General features: G+C 45.1%; 1 protein-coding gene across 4 annotated transcripts in view; it reads left to right on the forward strand.

The window, feature by feature from the left end:
- Positions 1-16,705, forward strand: part of SPATA13 (spermatogenesis associated 13) — a 346,879-nt gene that overhangs the window by 265,045 nt on the left and 65,129 nt on the right. For all 4 annotated transcript variants that reach the window (XM_086715132.1, XM_086715136.1, XM_086715128.1 and 1 more), the window contains one exon: positions 608-2,344. In XM_086715132.1, the coding sequence (XP_086571258.1) occupies positions 608-2,344 (1,737 nt within the window). The remainder of the gene's footprint in view (positions 1-607; positions 2,345-16,705) is intronic.

Raw genomic sequence — 16,705 nt, forward strand, 5'->3', positions numbered from 1 at the left:
GGTGGGTTTTTTTATTTAATAATTAAGAATTTCTTCCATTTCAAATAAAGACAAGGCCCAGTGTGGAATAACGCCTTGGCCTTGGCATTCCAGCAGTTTTTCAAAAGTTTTAAACAAGTTTCAATGGATTCAAGGATTTACCTTTGCATTGAATGCACAACCCATAATTATCTTTTTTTTTTTTTTTAAGGAATGTATGTTTGCATTCTTCCTTTTAATTCATTGTGAAATCAATTAGGAAAGGTACAACTTTAACTTAATTTAAAAGTTTTTAAAAAAATTTTTAGAACGTTTTATTTTGAGAGGTGGGGGAGGGGCAGAGAGAGAGGGAGAGAGAATCCCAAGCTGGCTCCACGCTGCCAGCAGGGAGCCCATGCCGGACTCGAACTCCTCAATCCTGAGATCATGACCTGAGCCAGAGTTGGACACTTGACCAACGGAGCCAGCCGGGGGCCCCTAATTTAAGACAGTTTTGGTCAGATCAACCCTGTCATGAGGCATGCTTCTTTTATCCCGGCAATTATTAGCCAAAATGAGAAGCCGCTGTTCGTAGAGGTTCTTCCGTGGGAGGAAAATGACTAAATCCCGGCTTTGTTTTCCGCTCCAGGCTGTGACCACAACTGAGGAGCCTGATGTGCACAGCAGGTGCGAAAGCCCGGCCGGCAGCAGCCTCGGAGATGAAGGTCTGCGCCTGGGGCCTGTGGACACAGACGTGCATGTGGGTTTGAACCCCGCTGCCCTGTGGCCACGGGCTCGCCGCCCCGAGAACATGACAACGGCCCGGAACGGCCATGGCCGACTCGCCGCGATCCCCTGTTCCGTCTCTGATTCCAAAGACCCCAAAATGGTGACCTACCCAGCGTGTCAGAATGGAGGCTGCGGCAGCAACCCCTGCGGGGATGCGGAAGGCGCCGCGGAGGCCAGACTCAGCCCCGCCAGGCTCATCCGCCTCTTCTCCGTGAGCAGGAAGAGGGCCAGCGCCAACCCGGAAAGGCCCCGCTCCATGGTCCTGATGGGAAATTCCTCCACCTGGAACGCCCTTGCCTCCTTCCGGAAAATGGGGTCTTTTAAGAAACTGAAGTCCTCCGTCCTTCAGGGAATTCAGAACCGAGAGGGGTCAGATGCGGCAAAGGAAGACGCCCCGGAACGCGACCCGGGGAAACCCATCCCGAACGGTGCTGCCGCCGGAACGCACACCGGCAGGTGCCCCTCCTCGGGGCCGGCGAGCGACCCCGCTGCCAAGGCGGCTCCCGGGGGCGCGTCGGACTGCTCCGACCCCGAGGAGGCCGACGACGCCTTCCAGAGGAGCACCCACCGGTCCCGCAGCATCCGCCGCGCCTACGGCCTGGGCCGCATCAGCTTCCTGGATGGCGAGAAGCATCAGGGGTCCCAGAACCACGTCGGGCCCCTGGCCCCCGTCTCCCAGGAGCCCGCGCTGTGTGAGATTCTAGTGAAAGACTCTGAGAACAACAGCATCGTCTACCGGAAAAGCAAGAGCACCGACAACTTGAACTTTCTGAAGAAGAGCTCCTTCAAACGGAAGTCCACCTCGAATCTCATGGACCTCAACGGGGCGCCCGAAAAGCCCGCGCCCCGGAGGACGCTGAGCAGTTCGTCCGCCGACTCGGAAAAGTTCGGTGGGGCCGAGAGGAGGACGAAACGCTGGAAGAGCCCGCTGCGGGCCAGGGACTTCGACAGGGTCCTGAGGTTTGTGAGCAGCGCCGCGGACGCGGCCTGGCGGAGAGAGAGCCCCCGGAGCGGGGCGCCCCCGCCGGGCGAGGCAAGCCAGAGGCTGCAGGTGCACAGCAGGCTGCACGACGCCTACTCCCGCCGCGTGTCCACCAGCGCCGAGCGCGAGTGGAGGAGGTGCGCAGGCGCAGGCGCAGGCGCGCACGCCGCCCCCGGCTGTGGCCCGGCGGGGGCGGGGAGCCCCCCGGTGGACGCGGCCGCGTGTCCCCTCGAAGCCGCAGGCTCCCGGGCGGCGGCGAGCGCGGGGCCTGGCGCCGGCAGCGGCTCGGCGAGTCCGGCTGCCGAGGACCCGGGCGGACGCCAAGCTGGCAGCCGGTTTACCTTCGAGCCGGAGCAGCCGCTCACCCCCCAAAGGCCAACCACGCCCAAGCCCCCCAGCCCTCAGAGCCTGGGCGCAGGAAACGCCACGTGTCCCAGCAGTCTCAGCGCGCTGTCCCTGAGTTCAGTGGACAGTGAAGAGAGGGCAGAGGGGCCCACGTCCTCCCAGGATTCGGCGCAAGCCACGTGTGACAAGGGCAGTGACGACAGCAGCGTCAGCAGCCACCCTCAGCTGAGCCCCCACCTGGTGTCGGGTCCCGAAGAAAGGAGGGAGGAGGTAAGGGCCGGGCGGGGGCCCCTTGGAGGTGACCGGCTGCACACGGGGTACCTGTCACAGCGTCACCCTTCATGTCTCCCGGGGGTTGCCGGTGCGCTGGGGTGTTTTCCGCTGGCATTCACCCTCTTGCCTTCACCTGCGGTAGAAGCAGGCGGCCCCGTGCTAATTGCACTGCCATCAAATTCCTGTTAACCAAGTTCACAATCATCTCCGCCTCTCGTAATAAATTGCCACCCAGTGCAATTCCTTGAGACGGCACCACACCATTCATTCAAAAGCAGATTCCATTGAGCACCAACCCCATCCTAGATTCTGGGGGGCGGAGGTGGGGGGTAGTTGATAGAGACCTCTGTCCACTCTATGCAGCTAGTAGGGGCTCTCAGAAATTTGATTTTTGCAACATTTTGTATTCCCATAGCTCTCTTCTCTTTGTGTTTTCAATTGTCTCTGTATCCTTCCCAACAGAGTACATGTAAATGAGATTCTTCACGTTAAGACCCCGTTCGAAGTCTCTTTTATTTCCTAGGAATGAATTAGAAACGTGCAGTTTGATACCTGTCAACCTCCGAGTGATGATGGTTCAAAGAAATTTTTATGATGGTTACTTGACTTATTTTTAGAGAACGTAAGCATCTCATGAATTGAATCAACTAATAACTGTCAAGGCGACAGGAGCAGTGTTCTTTTCATAGCCTGTCAGGTATCCAGACAACTTTGCCTGACTCTGTAATTTTCACTTATTTATAAATGCATTCAGTACAGTACAGAGCTAAAGGATGAGGAAATGCATCCATGTGTGTATGCGGCAAATTATTCTCCAAGTATATTTCTAGACTGTTTTATAGGTATAAATTGGTGCTTGCCATGGAAAATAATCCCCTGGCAACTGTTCCTTCCCACTGATCCTTGGAGAGGACCTCAGTTTTATCTTAATGTCTGTAGATGAGGGATTACACAGCCGCTTTTGCAAACTTGGGAGCCAGGGTAGCCTCTGGACCGTATGTTTTCACTTTTGCTTTTCAGAGAGTCTTCAGAAGGAGAAAGCCTATCGCAGGTCACTTTGGGGAGATATCAATTAGCCTGAAGCATTCCCGAGGCAGCCAGAGGAGTGAGGCTTTGTAGATGTGAGTTTGTATGGAGACCTCAGGACCAGTGTGTCTTTAGAGGTCTTAGATATTGACGGCCATTTGCTCATTTGCATATTTCCAAAGAAGCCTTGTGGAACAGTTGTAAGGACACCAGACTAGTTGCCAGCCTTTGAAGGAGCTCCAGTTCTGCTAGCTCTGCTGTACGTCATTGGCCAAAGCCTGAAGCGGGCTGGGCTTCCTTGACTCCTTTGATGGATGATAAGATGAAGTGTAATTCCTTCCACCACACATCCAACCTGTCCCACAGATGGTTTAGAGCCCCCCTTCATCGCTCCTGGAGGAGCCCAAACTCTCATCCCCTGCTCCAAAATAGAAGATTTGCATAGTTCTAGAGGCTTCTTTATGTGAAAGGTGGGGATTTTATTTTCTACTTAATGAAATTAGTGAAAATCATCATTAAAATATTTTCTTCCTGAGTGCATATTAAGTGAACACATGCATATTGTTTTCAGAATTATTTTGATCATTATATAGTTTACCCATATATTTGCTAAATATAATTTAATTATACACAGTTAATAATTTAATAATATATATAATTTAATTTCTACCCACAAAGAAATTGTACCAAAGTTACAAAGCAGGGCACAAGTTATCAAAAGTGCACATGTGTGGATAGATAATTCTATAAATTTGTCTCCAGATGTTTATCACGTTAAAAAACTTTTTTTTAATATTTATTTTTGAGAGAGAGAGAGGGAGAGAGAGAGAGAGACAGAGGGAGACAGAGCACAAGTGGGGGAAGGGCAGAGAGAGAGGGAGACACAGAATCTGAAGCAGTCTCCCGACTCTGAGTCAGCACAGAGCCTGACATGGGGCTCGAACCCACAGACTGTGAGATTGTGACCTGAGCCAAAGTCACATCTTAACCAACTGAGCCACCCAGGTGCCCCAGATGTTTATCACTTTTTAAGTTGGATTTATTTTCTCAAACTTAAGCTTCCTCGTGTGTGTGTGTGTATATATGTTTTAATGTTTATTTTTGGGAGAGAGAGCACAAGCAAGGGTAGGGGCAGAGGGAGAGGGAGACACAGAATCCAAAGCAGGCTCCAGGCTCCGAGCTGTCAGCACAAAGCCTGATGCTGGGCTTGATCTCACAGACCACGAGATTATGACCTGAGCTGAAGTTGGACGCCCAACTGACTGAGCCACCCAGGCGCCCCTCAACCGTTGTAATTTAAAAGCACTTGTTGGCCATCTTGTATAACATCACACAAAATTAAATTTCAGTTTCAATGTACTTGAACATACAGTGGGTTATTTAATTCAGTGATAGTATGGTTCTACTTACGTGCTTAGAGCTAGTTGAAGCTGTGGTTAGTGTTGAATGTAATAGAGGTCGAGGGGCGCCTGGGTGGCTCAGTAGGTTAAGTGACCGACTTCGACTCGGGTCATGATCTTGAGATTTGTGGGTTTGAGTGCCCCCCCTCCCCCGCCAGGGCTCTGTGCTGACAGCTTAGAGCCTGGAGCCTGTTTCAGATTCTGTGTCTCCCTCTCTCTCTGTCCCTCCCCCGTTCATGCTGTATCTTTCTCTCTCTTTCTCTCAACAATAAATAAACGTTAAAAAAATTTTTTTAAAGGTTGAAATCTGTATATTATATTTAAAATAAATATTATAATGCAGTTTTCAATAAGGGAGAATAGTTTAATGTAGAACCATTTACGTATAAAATGCCACTCTCAAGGTGACAAAATAATCTTTGGAAAACCATTAGCAGTTTCACAGGATTTTGTTACTGTGAAAAGGGTGGGAACATGTCCCGCTACTCACTATAGAGAAATCACCGCGTTAACTTTATACTTCTGCCACCTAGTGGTAAACTTCCTTGTAAGAATAACTTTGGAAGGATGCCCTAGAATTGTTACTTGGTCCGGAAATGCAGTTTAGCATGGATGCTTGTGGACAGTGCTACCTGTTCCCTGATAAATGCACAGGCACAGGAATTTAGAATGTTTTCGCTGGTTTTCCTACCAAGTCACAGGATAATTCCATCGCCTGAAATAGCGAATAGGAAAGGGACCCTGTCAGTCATGCAGTATAGATTCAGAAGTGTGTGGTAGTGTTGAAATATGCCATAGATGAAGCTCTTTTAAATGATGAAAGTCTGTTGTAACTCCTCAATGGGGAGCTTTAGTCTTTTAGTAGATGTTTTTAATTTGGTGTGAATCCCGGCTCTGCTGTTCCAGAGAGAGCCACCAGTGGAGCAAACTGCTGAGCTTTCCCTTGGCCTCAGTCTCCCCAGCGTAGAATGTGGGACAGCTCCATCTGCCTTGGATGTTTGTAGGAACCAGGGGCATTAGGTCTAGCAAACACTTGGCCCAGTGTTGAACACTGGCTGTCACTGTGTGATGATTACTATCCACTTAGATGGTGTTTCCATCCTAGATTGACCTGACTTCTTGAGACATGGGCCAGTTAAGGTCAGATTTTTCCAGAAATGGTTTTTGACATGCCACTGTGTTATAGTCTTAGGGAGGACTGTGAAGATGTTCAGTCAGGTAGTTTGACTGCACATTAATTTTTTTTTTAAAGCATGAGAGTGTGGTTAGGTTTAGTTTAGTTTAGTTAGGTTGCAGGATGACTTAACATTTACGCGTTCATTCAGTATTGCACAAAGCGAACTTGCTGAGCACCCACCAGGCGTGAGACGCTCAGATATAGCTCTGTAAGGATGTCGAGGACATTATAAATGAGCTAAGATGTATGTAAATCATATCGGAACTATGTAGATTAAATCCCACGAAAGAGGCAAAAACCATTTGCTGTGGGATTTCAGAAGAGTTGTAGTTTTTACGCATGTATCAAATCAAGGAATGCTGAATAAGGGTGACTGAATCTCATTTGAAGAAAGTGCAGTGTCTATACATATAGTTTCAGTGGTCACATGGGTAGGGCTTTTATGTGATTTGAGAGAACAGGAAGGAACATAATTCTGTTTAGTGTAGGAGAAGGACCAAGTTAAAGTGAAATCATTAAGCCTGGGTCATGGACACTTTTGAATTTAGGGTAAAGAATCTATACGTTCCTTGGTAAGCACCACAGAGTCAAGGATATTTTTGAATAGAGAAGAGCCAAGCAGAACTGTGTTTTGAGGAAGTTAATCCACCATCGGTAAAGGAGAGAATTGGAAAGAAAAGTGACCAGGGAGAAAGCTAGCAGGAATTTATTGCCAAAGAGAGCTCAGAGGTAATAAGGCTCTAAAAATGTGGAGATGGAAATAGAATATATAAGGAAGGAAGAGGAGTGAATGAAACAACACATTATAAAGACTAATGTACCTTGTCTTTCAGTATTTACCTACCTGCTTTGTAGGCCAAACATAGAGAAAAGAAAGAGTTAAAGAGAATAGCTATTCTTGTTCCGATAGATTCATATTCTAATTGATAGACTGGAATGGATACAGATATTATGATGTAGTGTGACGTTTCCAGTGAGGAACATACAAAGTACCACGAAAGCACCAAAGACAGAATTATTAACTCTGGATAAAGAGTTGTATAACTGGAGGAAGACAGTTGAGTGGGGTCTTGAAAAAAGATGCAGGGGGCAGCACTTGAGGGGCTGCAGGGTTTTTCGGCCAAGTGGAAGAGTGTGCGGGAGGGACACGTACTATAGGCGTAGGGAGAAAGTCAGCCAGAGGAGTTATCTAAGCCTTCTTTTCCTCCCCTGTAAACTGGGGGTGGCGAGGGTACCTGCCCGTCACATGGGGTTGTTGTGAAGATAAAATGAGGTGATGCAGGTGGAGAACTCCACACTGAGCTTTGCATATAGTAAGTGTCCCCAAAGATGATAATCTGTGGTGCGAAGGGAACTGCACGTTCTCTTTGTACAGGGTGGTTGGTTAACTTTTGTACAGGGTGGTTGGTTGGGTGGAGAAGTGGGAGATAAGATTGTAAAAATAGGTCTTGCGAAGTTAGGAAAGCCCTTGCTTGGAGTTTGGACTTTACCCTGCAAGCAGTAGGAAGCCATGGAGGTGTTTACCAGGAACCACAGAAGGGGACGAGCTCCGTAGAGAGGATTGGTGTGGGGGCAGTCCTGGGACAGAACAGTCCTCAGTAGTCTAGTCCAGAGGAGATGAGATCTGTGCTAAAACCATGGTAAGGGAGAGGAGGGTTTGCGTCTCAAAATGATCTCACAGTTTATTTATTAAAAGATAACTTTTTTAGCGTTTTATTTACTTTTGACAGAGAGAAAGAGAGAGAGCGAGCATGAGTGGGGGAGGGGCAGAGAGAGAGGGAGACCCAGAATCCGAAGCAGGCTCCAGGCTCTGAGTCGTTAGCACAGAGCCCGACATGAGGCTCGAACTCACAAGCCGCGAGATCATGAGCCCGAGTTGGATGCTTAACGCTTAACCGACTGAGCCACCCAGGCGCCCCTTGATACCTCTTTTATTATTTTTTTTTATTTAAAAAAAAATTTTTTTTTATTTAATGTTTATTTATTTTTGAGACAGAGAGAGACAGAGCATGAACGGGGGAGGGGCAGAGAGAGAGGGAGACACAGAATCCGAAATAGGCTCCAGGCTCTGAGTCGTTAGCACAGAGCCCGACGCGGGGCTCGAACTCATGGACCGTGAGATCATGACCTGAGCCGAAGTCGGACGCTTAACCGACTGAGCCACCCAGGCGCCCCTCACAGTTTATATTTTTAACCAGCATTTGAATGTTTTGGGGGAGAGCGAAGTCAAAGGTGATGAGTGATTCAGAGGATGCTTTTGTGTTGGAATCAGTAGTCAAGCCATGAAAACAAAAAAACCAGAGCTGAATTTAGGTTATTATCCTAGCCCTTCCACAAACATTCTGGCTCCTGGTGGAAAATCCCTTTCCTTTTCTAAGCCTCCGTTTACTCAAACACTCCAGTGTTTTAGGATTTTATCATTTTCTTCCTCAGGGATTTGTAGCTTCAAAATTGTTGGAAGCCATCATAGAATCCGATCTTCTACAGTTAAAGCGATTGAGCGCCTGACTGGGGGATTTTGTAGTATACGTGTTGTTACCACGTGGGGTTTTAGCTTGCCCACCACCCACTGGGGTGGCCCCCACCCCAGAAGCACTACTTGCGTTTTTGTTCCTGCCTCAGAAAAAGGAGGGTATTTTGTGGCACCACAAGGTACAGTGTCACTAAAGTAAAACTTCCTTCCGACTTACAGTACTGGAATAATCCAGTAGGTGAGCAGGGGCTAACATCAGGCCTGGTTGCAATGTGCATTACAAATTGTGGGGTTTTATGATGATGATGATGACGATGGGTACTTAACGCATAATGATAGCGGCAAAGATCTGTTTTTCATGTGACTTATTCAGAGATACAGATACCTCACATCATTTTGACTCTCTGCAAATTTCTCAGGCATGACTGTTTGGGTTACTCACGCAGCTAGTTGAGAGATTTAAACAATTCTTCTGGAGGTTAGGAGTTATCCACAGCTATGTCACAGAACCATCCCTAGAATCAGAAAGATGAGGTCGCACATATAGAAGTGAACGTAATGACCCTAGAAAGTCTGCCCAAGGCTTTTTAGGAGTTTTATTGAGGTATAATTTACATAACATGAAACTCCCCAATTGTGAGTATACAGCTTAACGATTCTTAGGAAATTGATAGAGTTGTGCAGGCCCTGCCACAGTCAGGTTATAGGACCCTTCCGTCCCCCCAGAAAGGTCCCCCATGTCCTCTGCTGTCATTTCCTGCTCCCAGTAAAGACCTAGGCAACTACTGATCTGCACTCTTGTCTCGATATTTTTTTTAAGTGAGCAGTTCGGCGGTTTGTCGTAAATTTGTTGGAGCCATGCATCGCATCACCACTGTAGTTTTAGAACATTTCCGTCACCCCTGAAGGAGACTTGGCTACTTTCACCCAGTATATTGCTTTCAAAGCTCATTCACGTCGCAGCACACATCAGCACTTCATTTCTCTTCTAAGGCTGACTGATAATCGGTTGTGTGGATAATCCCACACTTTGTTCATCCTCTCACCAGTTGTTAGACGTTTGAGTTCTTGCCACTTTGGGGCTGCTATGAATACTTGTGCACAACTTGTATGGACATATTTTTCCATCCTCTTGGGTAGATAGGTAGGAGGTGAGTTTCTGGGTTGTTCGGTGCTTCTGTGTTTAACCATTTCAGGAACTGCCACGTTGTTTTCTAAAACAGTTGTCCCGTTGTAGATTCCCACCGGCAATGTGTCAGGTTCCAGTTTCTCTACGTCCTTGCCAGTACTTGGTATCATCAGTAGTTTGGATTCTAGCCCTTTACATGGGTATGTAGTGACATCTGACTTTGATTTTAGTTAGTGTTTCCCTAGTGACTAATGCATCTGTAATGACGAGCATCTTCTTTATTAGCCATTCATTTATCTTATTTGGTGAAGTGTCTTTTCAGATCTTTTGCTCGTAAGTTCACTGCATTTTTGGTTTCACTGAGCAGTAAAATTTCTTTATATATTCTGGATACAAGTTTTTTACCAGATACATGTCTTGCAAATGTGTTCTCACCATCCCTGGGTTGTCTTTTCTTTTCTTTTTTTTTTTTTTTTCCAAGTTTTTTAAATATTTATTTATTTTGAGAGAGAGAGAGAGAGAGAGAAACAGAGCGTGAGCAGGGGAGGGGCAGAGAGAGAGGGAGACACAGAATCTGAAGCAGGCTCCAGGCTCTGAGCTGTCAGCACAGAGCCCGATGTGGGGATTGAACCCATGAACCATGAGATCATGACCTGAGCCGAAGTCGGATGCTTAACCGACTGAGCCACCCAGGCGCCCCTGCCTCTTTTCTTGATTATTTCCTTTGAAGAGCAAAAATGTCTATATTGACGGAAATCACAAAGATTTTCTCCTGTCTTCTGGAAGTGTTACAGTTTTAGCTTTTACATTTACATCTGTGCTGTGTTTTTTTTTATTTCGTTTTTGATTATAATTCCAGTATAGTTAACATACAGTGTTATATTAGTTCCAGATGCATAATAAAGTGATTTAGCAATTCTGTACATTTCTCAGTGTTCTTAACCCCCTATTTGCCCCATCCCCGTACCCACTTCCCCTCTGGTAACCATTTGTTCTCTTTAGTTGAGAATCTGTTTCTTGGTTTGCCCCTCTCTCTCTCTCTTTTTCCTTTTGTTCATTTGTTTTGTTTCTTAAATGGCAAATGGTCCATTTTTAGTTAATTTTTGTGTACAATGTGAGGTAAAGGCCTAGGTTCATTTTTTTTTGTCATGTGGACATTGAGTTATCCCACCTCCATTCATATCCCACCTTCAACAATTTGTTGAACGGTCCACAGTTTTCACGTTACAGAGAATATAAGTTTCCATACTCCACTGGGTTCTCAGTTTTCTCTGACATAGATGCTCTAGAACTTGAATCACGGAAATTGCAATTAAAATTGGAAAGATCATTTGAAAATATGATATTTTTTGTGCTTATTTGTTTATTTACTTTTTAATTAATTTTTTTTTTTTTTTTTTTTTTTTTTTTTTTTAGAAAGAGGGAGAGAGGACACAAGCTGGAGGAGAAGGGCAGAGGGACAGAAAGAATCTTAAGCAGGCTCCACGCTCAATGTGGAGCCCAATGCAGGGCTCGGTCCCATAACCCTGGGATCATGACCTGAGCTGAAATCAAGAGTTGGATGCTCAACTGACTGAGCCACCCAGGTGGCCCCTATTTGTGCTTTTAAAAATATTTTTCTAGTGAAGTTAACATTTCGTTACGAGGACACCTGCTATACTGTATTCCCTAAGTGGGCAACCCTGGGGTGGGTATTTGTTCAGCATCACCCCGTGGGATGTCGTAAAGGGAATCGGTGTGCTTTCTGTTAGTCATCCTTGTGCTAGTTTGTGTGTAGTTTCTCCTAAGGTGTTTTGTGTTGGTTTATTTTCCTTTTTGCAGAAGAACGAAAGAGAAAAAGAGCTCTTGCAGAAATATTATGAAATCATAAAATACAGGTCATGAGCCTAAATGTGAAGGTAGCCTTTTAACAATTAAGTCATCATTTTCGGTCTTTTTAAAAAGAAGTTTCCACTTACTCTAAAACAGATTTATGTTCATCATTACATAAACAGGGGTATATCTTTTGCAGTGAAGGTTTCAAAGTATTTCTGAATGGGTGCTCAGTGTTTGACAGGCTACTGAACTTTATATATTTAAGAAGCTACTTCTAAAATTATTTCTAGGGGCGCCTGGGTGGCGCAGTCGGTTAAGCGTCCAACTTCAGCCAGGTCACGATCTCGCGGTCCGTGAGTTCGAGCCCCGCGTCGGGCTCTGGGCTAATGGCTCAGAGCCTGGAGCCTGTTTCCGATTCTGTGTCTCCCTCTCTCTCTGCCCCTCCCCCGTTCATGCTCTGTCTCTCTCTGTCCCAAAAAAATAAATAAACGTTGAAAAAAAAAAATAAATAAATAAATAAATAAAATTATTTCTAAAAATGGAGAATCTAAAGAACAGTCTATACACATAATCATGTCATTCTTGAACTTTAAAGTGGCTTGTTTCTAGAACAGTTTTTGTTTGGTGAAATGTCATCAAGTAGGATTTTTCCATTAGAAACAAGGGGGTAATGGGCACCTGGCTGGTTCATTTGGTAGAGCATGCAACTCTTTGTGCCCCATCTTGGGTTTAGAACTTAGCTTAAAAAAAGATTGCTTTAAAAATGAAAAAACTGGGGCGCCTGGGTGGCGCAGTCGGTTAAGCGTCCGACTTCAGCCAGGTCACGATCTCGCGGTCTGTGAGTTCGAGCCCCGCGTCGGGCTCTGGGCTGATGGCTCAGAGCCTGGAGCCTGTTTCCGATTCTGTGTCTCCCTCTCTCTCTGCCCCTCCCCCGTTCATGCTCTGTCTCTCTCTGTCCCAAAAATAAATAAAAAACGTTTGGAAAAAAAAAAAAATTAAAAATGAAAAAACAAGGGAGGAAGAAGGAGATAGAATTACATCCCTATATATACTGAGCAGGAGTCTAGTTTTTATAGAATTACCATAATAACCATATGTAGTCAGGTATTAGTTATAGGAATGTATCATATTCATAATTGTACCATATTAATGCTATTCCTGTTAAACTTCCTAAACAAATGAAATACTTAAATGATATGAAACGGTATTATAGTGTATCTGTTAAGGTTTTACTATTTACTTTTATTTGGTGCCTCGTTTTAATTTGTGCATAACTAATGCATAATAAGACCTTAATAAAGCTATAAAATACAGAAAAGGAGTGTCAGTATTTTGGGGGGGAAATTTTAGCTTGATGATTACGATGCCAGTATATCTTTTTCTCCTGGTTCATTTTCCTCATCTTAACTTCCCTGTAATAATTAAGATCAAAGAGCATCCAAGGTTGGGAATCACTTTTCCACACGTTCCTGTGACACACAGTTGCCATGGCAACTGGAAGGCATACCGTAGATTTAATTGGCAGAAATGCCTAACGGCAAATTGCCACGTGTTGCTATATAAACTAAATGTTACCTGTGTTTCTCCCACCACTCACAGTCCAGGAACAAATGACCATTGGGAACGTTGCCTTCATTTAGAATAATAGCAGTAAAGCTGGGGAGGGGGTGGGGACGCTCGGATAAGTTGCAGAGGAAAGAACACTCCCAGATGGTAAATTCCTAGGAAACCAGCACTGATGCGGTTGCCAGCCACCAATGCCAGCATTTCTGAGTGGTGGAGGAACTCTGGGATAAAAAATAGGTGGGCTTTGTAGTCGGGCTAAGTTCAAATCCTGGTTTCCCTACTAACCAGCTGTATCCTTGACCTACATAAGCCTCAGTTTCCTTAAAAATGGAGTCAATAGTACTTACCGGGATTAAATGAAATAGTGCTTAGGAGACACCACAATGCCTGGAACACATTAAACTCAATAAAGCTGGCTTTATCATAATCACAATCTTTGTTATTGTTAAGATTGGTGCTTTTGGTCAGATACTTCAACACAGACCAGTTAAACTTTGCAAATTACTTCTGATTGTCTAACTGGAGTTTCTTAAAGTTTGGAATGAAGATACAAGCTAACAGTACAGATTCTTGAGGCCACCTGGAGCTACTGAATTCGAATCACTGGAGTCCAGATCCGGTAATCAGGACTCTTAACATGCTACCCGGGGGAATTATTTTTGCCCCACTGAAGTTTGAGATCTGCTGTCCAGGCTGAGGCTCTAGGTTTTAAGTGTCCTGTATTTTAGGTTTGGGCTTTTCTCTTCGCAGATGTACCCCAGTTAACTCTTGCTTTAGGAAAGAGTTGTTCCTGAAAAAGTTAAAAGGTAGCCTACAATCCTATTTCTCTCATTGAACTGTATTAATCAGTTGGATGTGAATTTATATTACCAAATGGATATGAATTCATACAGAATACAAACATTTCCTTTTGGCAAAAGAGTGAAGTTAAAACTTTTTAATGAAGAAATGGTGGTATAAAGAATTTGCTCTGATGCGTGTTGAGAAGGTGCTCCTGGCTGGCTCCGTCGATGGGGCATGCAACTCTTGATCCTAAGGTTGTGAGTTTGAGCCCCACGTTGGGTGTAGAGATTACTTAAAAAAAAAAAAAAAAAAAAAAAAACAATTAAAAAAAATTGTTTTTTAACGTTTATTTATTTTTGAGACAGAGAGAGACAGAGCATGAACGGGGGAGGGGCAGAGAGAGAGGGAGACACAGAATCGGAAGCAGGCTCCAGGCTCCGAGCCATCAGCCCAGAGCCTGATGCGGGGCTCGAACTCACGGACCGCGAGATCGTGACCTGGCTGAAGTTGGACCCTTAACCGACTGCACTACCCAGGCGCCCCCGCAAAAAATCAATTTTAAGAATCTAAAAAAAAAAATATGTTGAGCAGTTGCTCCACCCACTGCTGGAAACCGGAATTTTACCAACTCATTTGGAAGTCTAAAAATGTAATTGTCTCTTGGGGCACCTGGCTGGCCCAGTCAAGTTAAGTGTCCAACTTTGGCCCACATCATGATCTCATGGTTTGTGAGTGTGAGCCCTGAGTCGGGCTCTGTGCTGACAGCTCAGAGCCTGGAGCCTGCTTTGGATTCTGTGTCTCCTTCTCTCTCTGCCTCTGTGTCTCTCTCTCTCTCTCTCTCTGAAAAAAAAAATGTAATTGTCTCTTAAAAATAAAAGTATCAGTAAAAAAATAGATTAGAAATACAAGTATCAGTAGTAACCTCTTGCATTTATATAACAGTTTTAAAGCTAATAAAAGTCACATAACATTGTTGCATTTGGTTTTCATAGCCACCCTGCGAAGTAGGCCAGCATTTTTGTATTTGCCTTAAGAGATGGGTAAACTGAGGCTTAGAAAGGTTATAAGACCCTTCTGCCAGAGTCACACAGCCGCTGAGTGGCAGCTGGGCCTAGAACCAGGTCTCAGAATGGGGAGGAAAGCCCAAAAAACACCATCTGCTTGGCAGCTGGCACATAGAATTAAATTCTAGCCATTTGCTAGTTTCCAGATCTTTGGTGGAATCTCATCATGTCTCTTATTTGTAAAACAGAAGCCTGTAAGTATCTACTGCGTAGGTTGTTTTAATTAAATGAGATGGGATTCGTAAAGGCCCTGTTTCCAACACTGGTATATTTGATACATTTCCATTCCATTTTCTCTTTTGACTCCCATGATTGGCGTTCTTCCCACTGAGCGTGGGCCAGTTCCTGCCACAGTTAGTCTTGCCCAAGTCAGAGCCTTTCCTCTTCGTTTTCTTCTAGGTGAGGTTTTTTTGGCTACTGAGGATGGGCTCAGCAGCTCAGCTTAGCTTCCGGCAGCTTCTTTTGGTAGTTGACTTGACACAGGGTTGAAGCACGCCACCTTGGACAGTGGACAGTGGTGCGACCCTAGGTCTGTGTACCGCCATTTCTTGTAGGTCAGCCCCACAGGTGGGGAGACAGGAGGCCTGGAGCCTTAAATACAGTTTGTGACTGAGGTCAGGTGTTCCAGCCCCGTTCTCCAATATGTAATATACATTATTACACATTTGCTTATAACAAACTTCTGTTGTATACTTGGTGTTATATTTTTACTCTTTTTGTGTTATAAATTATTCATCTATAATTCTCCCACTGGCAAGTTTTGAATTAAACTTTTTCAAGATGTTTTGTTTGCACCAGGACACGTTCTCAGATCCCTCAGTAGAAATAAAGAGAAATGCCGCTGGTGCTGTCTGTAGGTCTCGCCTTACCTTTGCGACTGTCCCTGTACAGACAGGCCAGGCACTCACAGCAGAAGCGTTCTTGGTGAACAACATATCCAATTTAGGGTCAGTGTTTTCTTGATTAGGTTCATTGGCTGGACCCTTGCAAGTTTACTCATTTATTTGTTTTTAAAGTTTATTTATTTTGAGAGACACAGAGAGAGCGCAAGCCGGGCCTGATGCGGGGCTTGAACTAATGAAACGGTAAGATCATGACCAGAGCCTGAATCAAGAGTCGGATGCTCAACCGACTGAGCCACCCAGGTGCCCCTGGACCCTTGCAAGTTTCAAGGCAAGCGACGCAATCCGCCATCAGTGAGTGTTGCTGGAAGAGAGAATCCACGTGATGCCATTACTTCCTCTGCCTCTTCTGGGTTCCTTCGTCCAACTCGCCGTCACTGTGTGCTCTTCGTTCATTGCCTCCTGTTCGCCCTCTCTCTTTCTCCTTCCAGCACAGTAATGCTGCAAGCCTAAACTGAAATACAGAAGAGAGGTTTTCTTCAAAGTCCCAAATCTTTCTTTTTACATTCTGTTGCCAGCAGAGGACACTTACTTTTGGAAAAGATCCCATTACCTTGTAGTTCACGTATCTGAAACTAAGTAGGGCGCCTTCAGAACTGGGTTGTTGACAAGAAGGGGAGGAAACCTGTAGTCACTTTGTTTTCAGGGTGGCCCAATTCAAATAGCTATGAAGGAGACAGGAACGGATGCTTGTTTCCTGATCTGAAACATGGTTATGGGTTTTGAAATACGTAGTGATAATAACTAAGCAATAACTTAAATCAGGCTCATTTTTATAAAATCACACCTGAATGTAGAGAGGGAACAGCTTCTTTGCCACCCAGACCTGTCCGTTAATTCGCTCATTTATCTGTCCATCAACTCAGCCATTCCCCCCTTTATACATGCATGAAGCATTTTTAATTACTCATGGTTTGTGAAGTTGCTATTCTGCATTTTAATCTAGAAACCCTTAGTTTTCGTGATTCTGAAGTCACGTGGGGCCATTGATTTGAGTGTTTGTTTGCTGTCATTCATGGCTGG

Source organism: Puma concolor, chromosome A1 (genome assembly GCF_028749965.1).
Source record: "Puma concolor isolate L17-30 chromosome A1, mPumCon1.1.hap2, whole genome shotgun sequence".
NCBI lineage: Eukaryota > Metazoa > Chordata > Mammalia > Carnivora > Felidae > Puma > Puma concolor.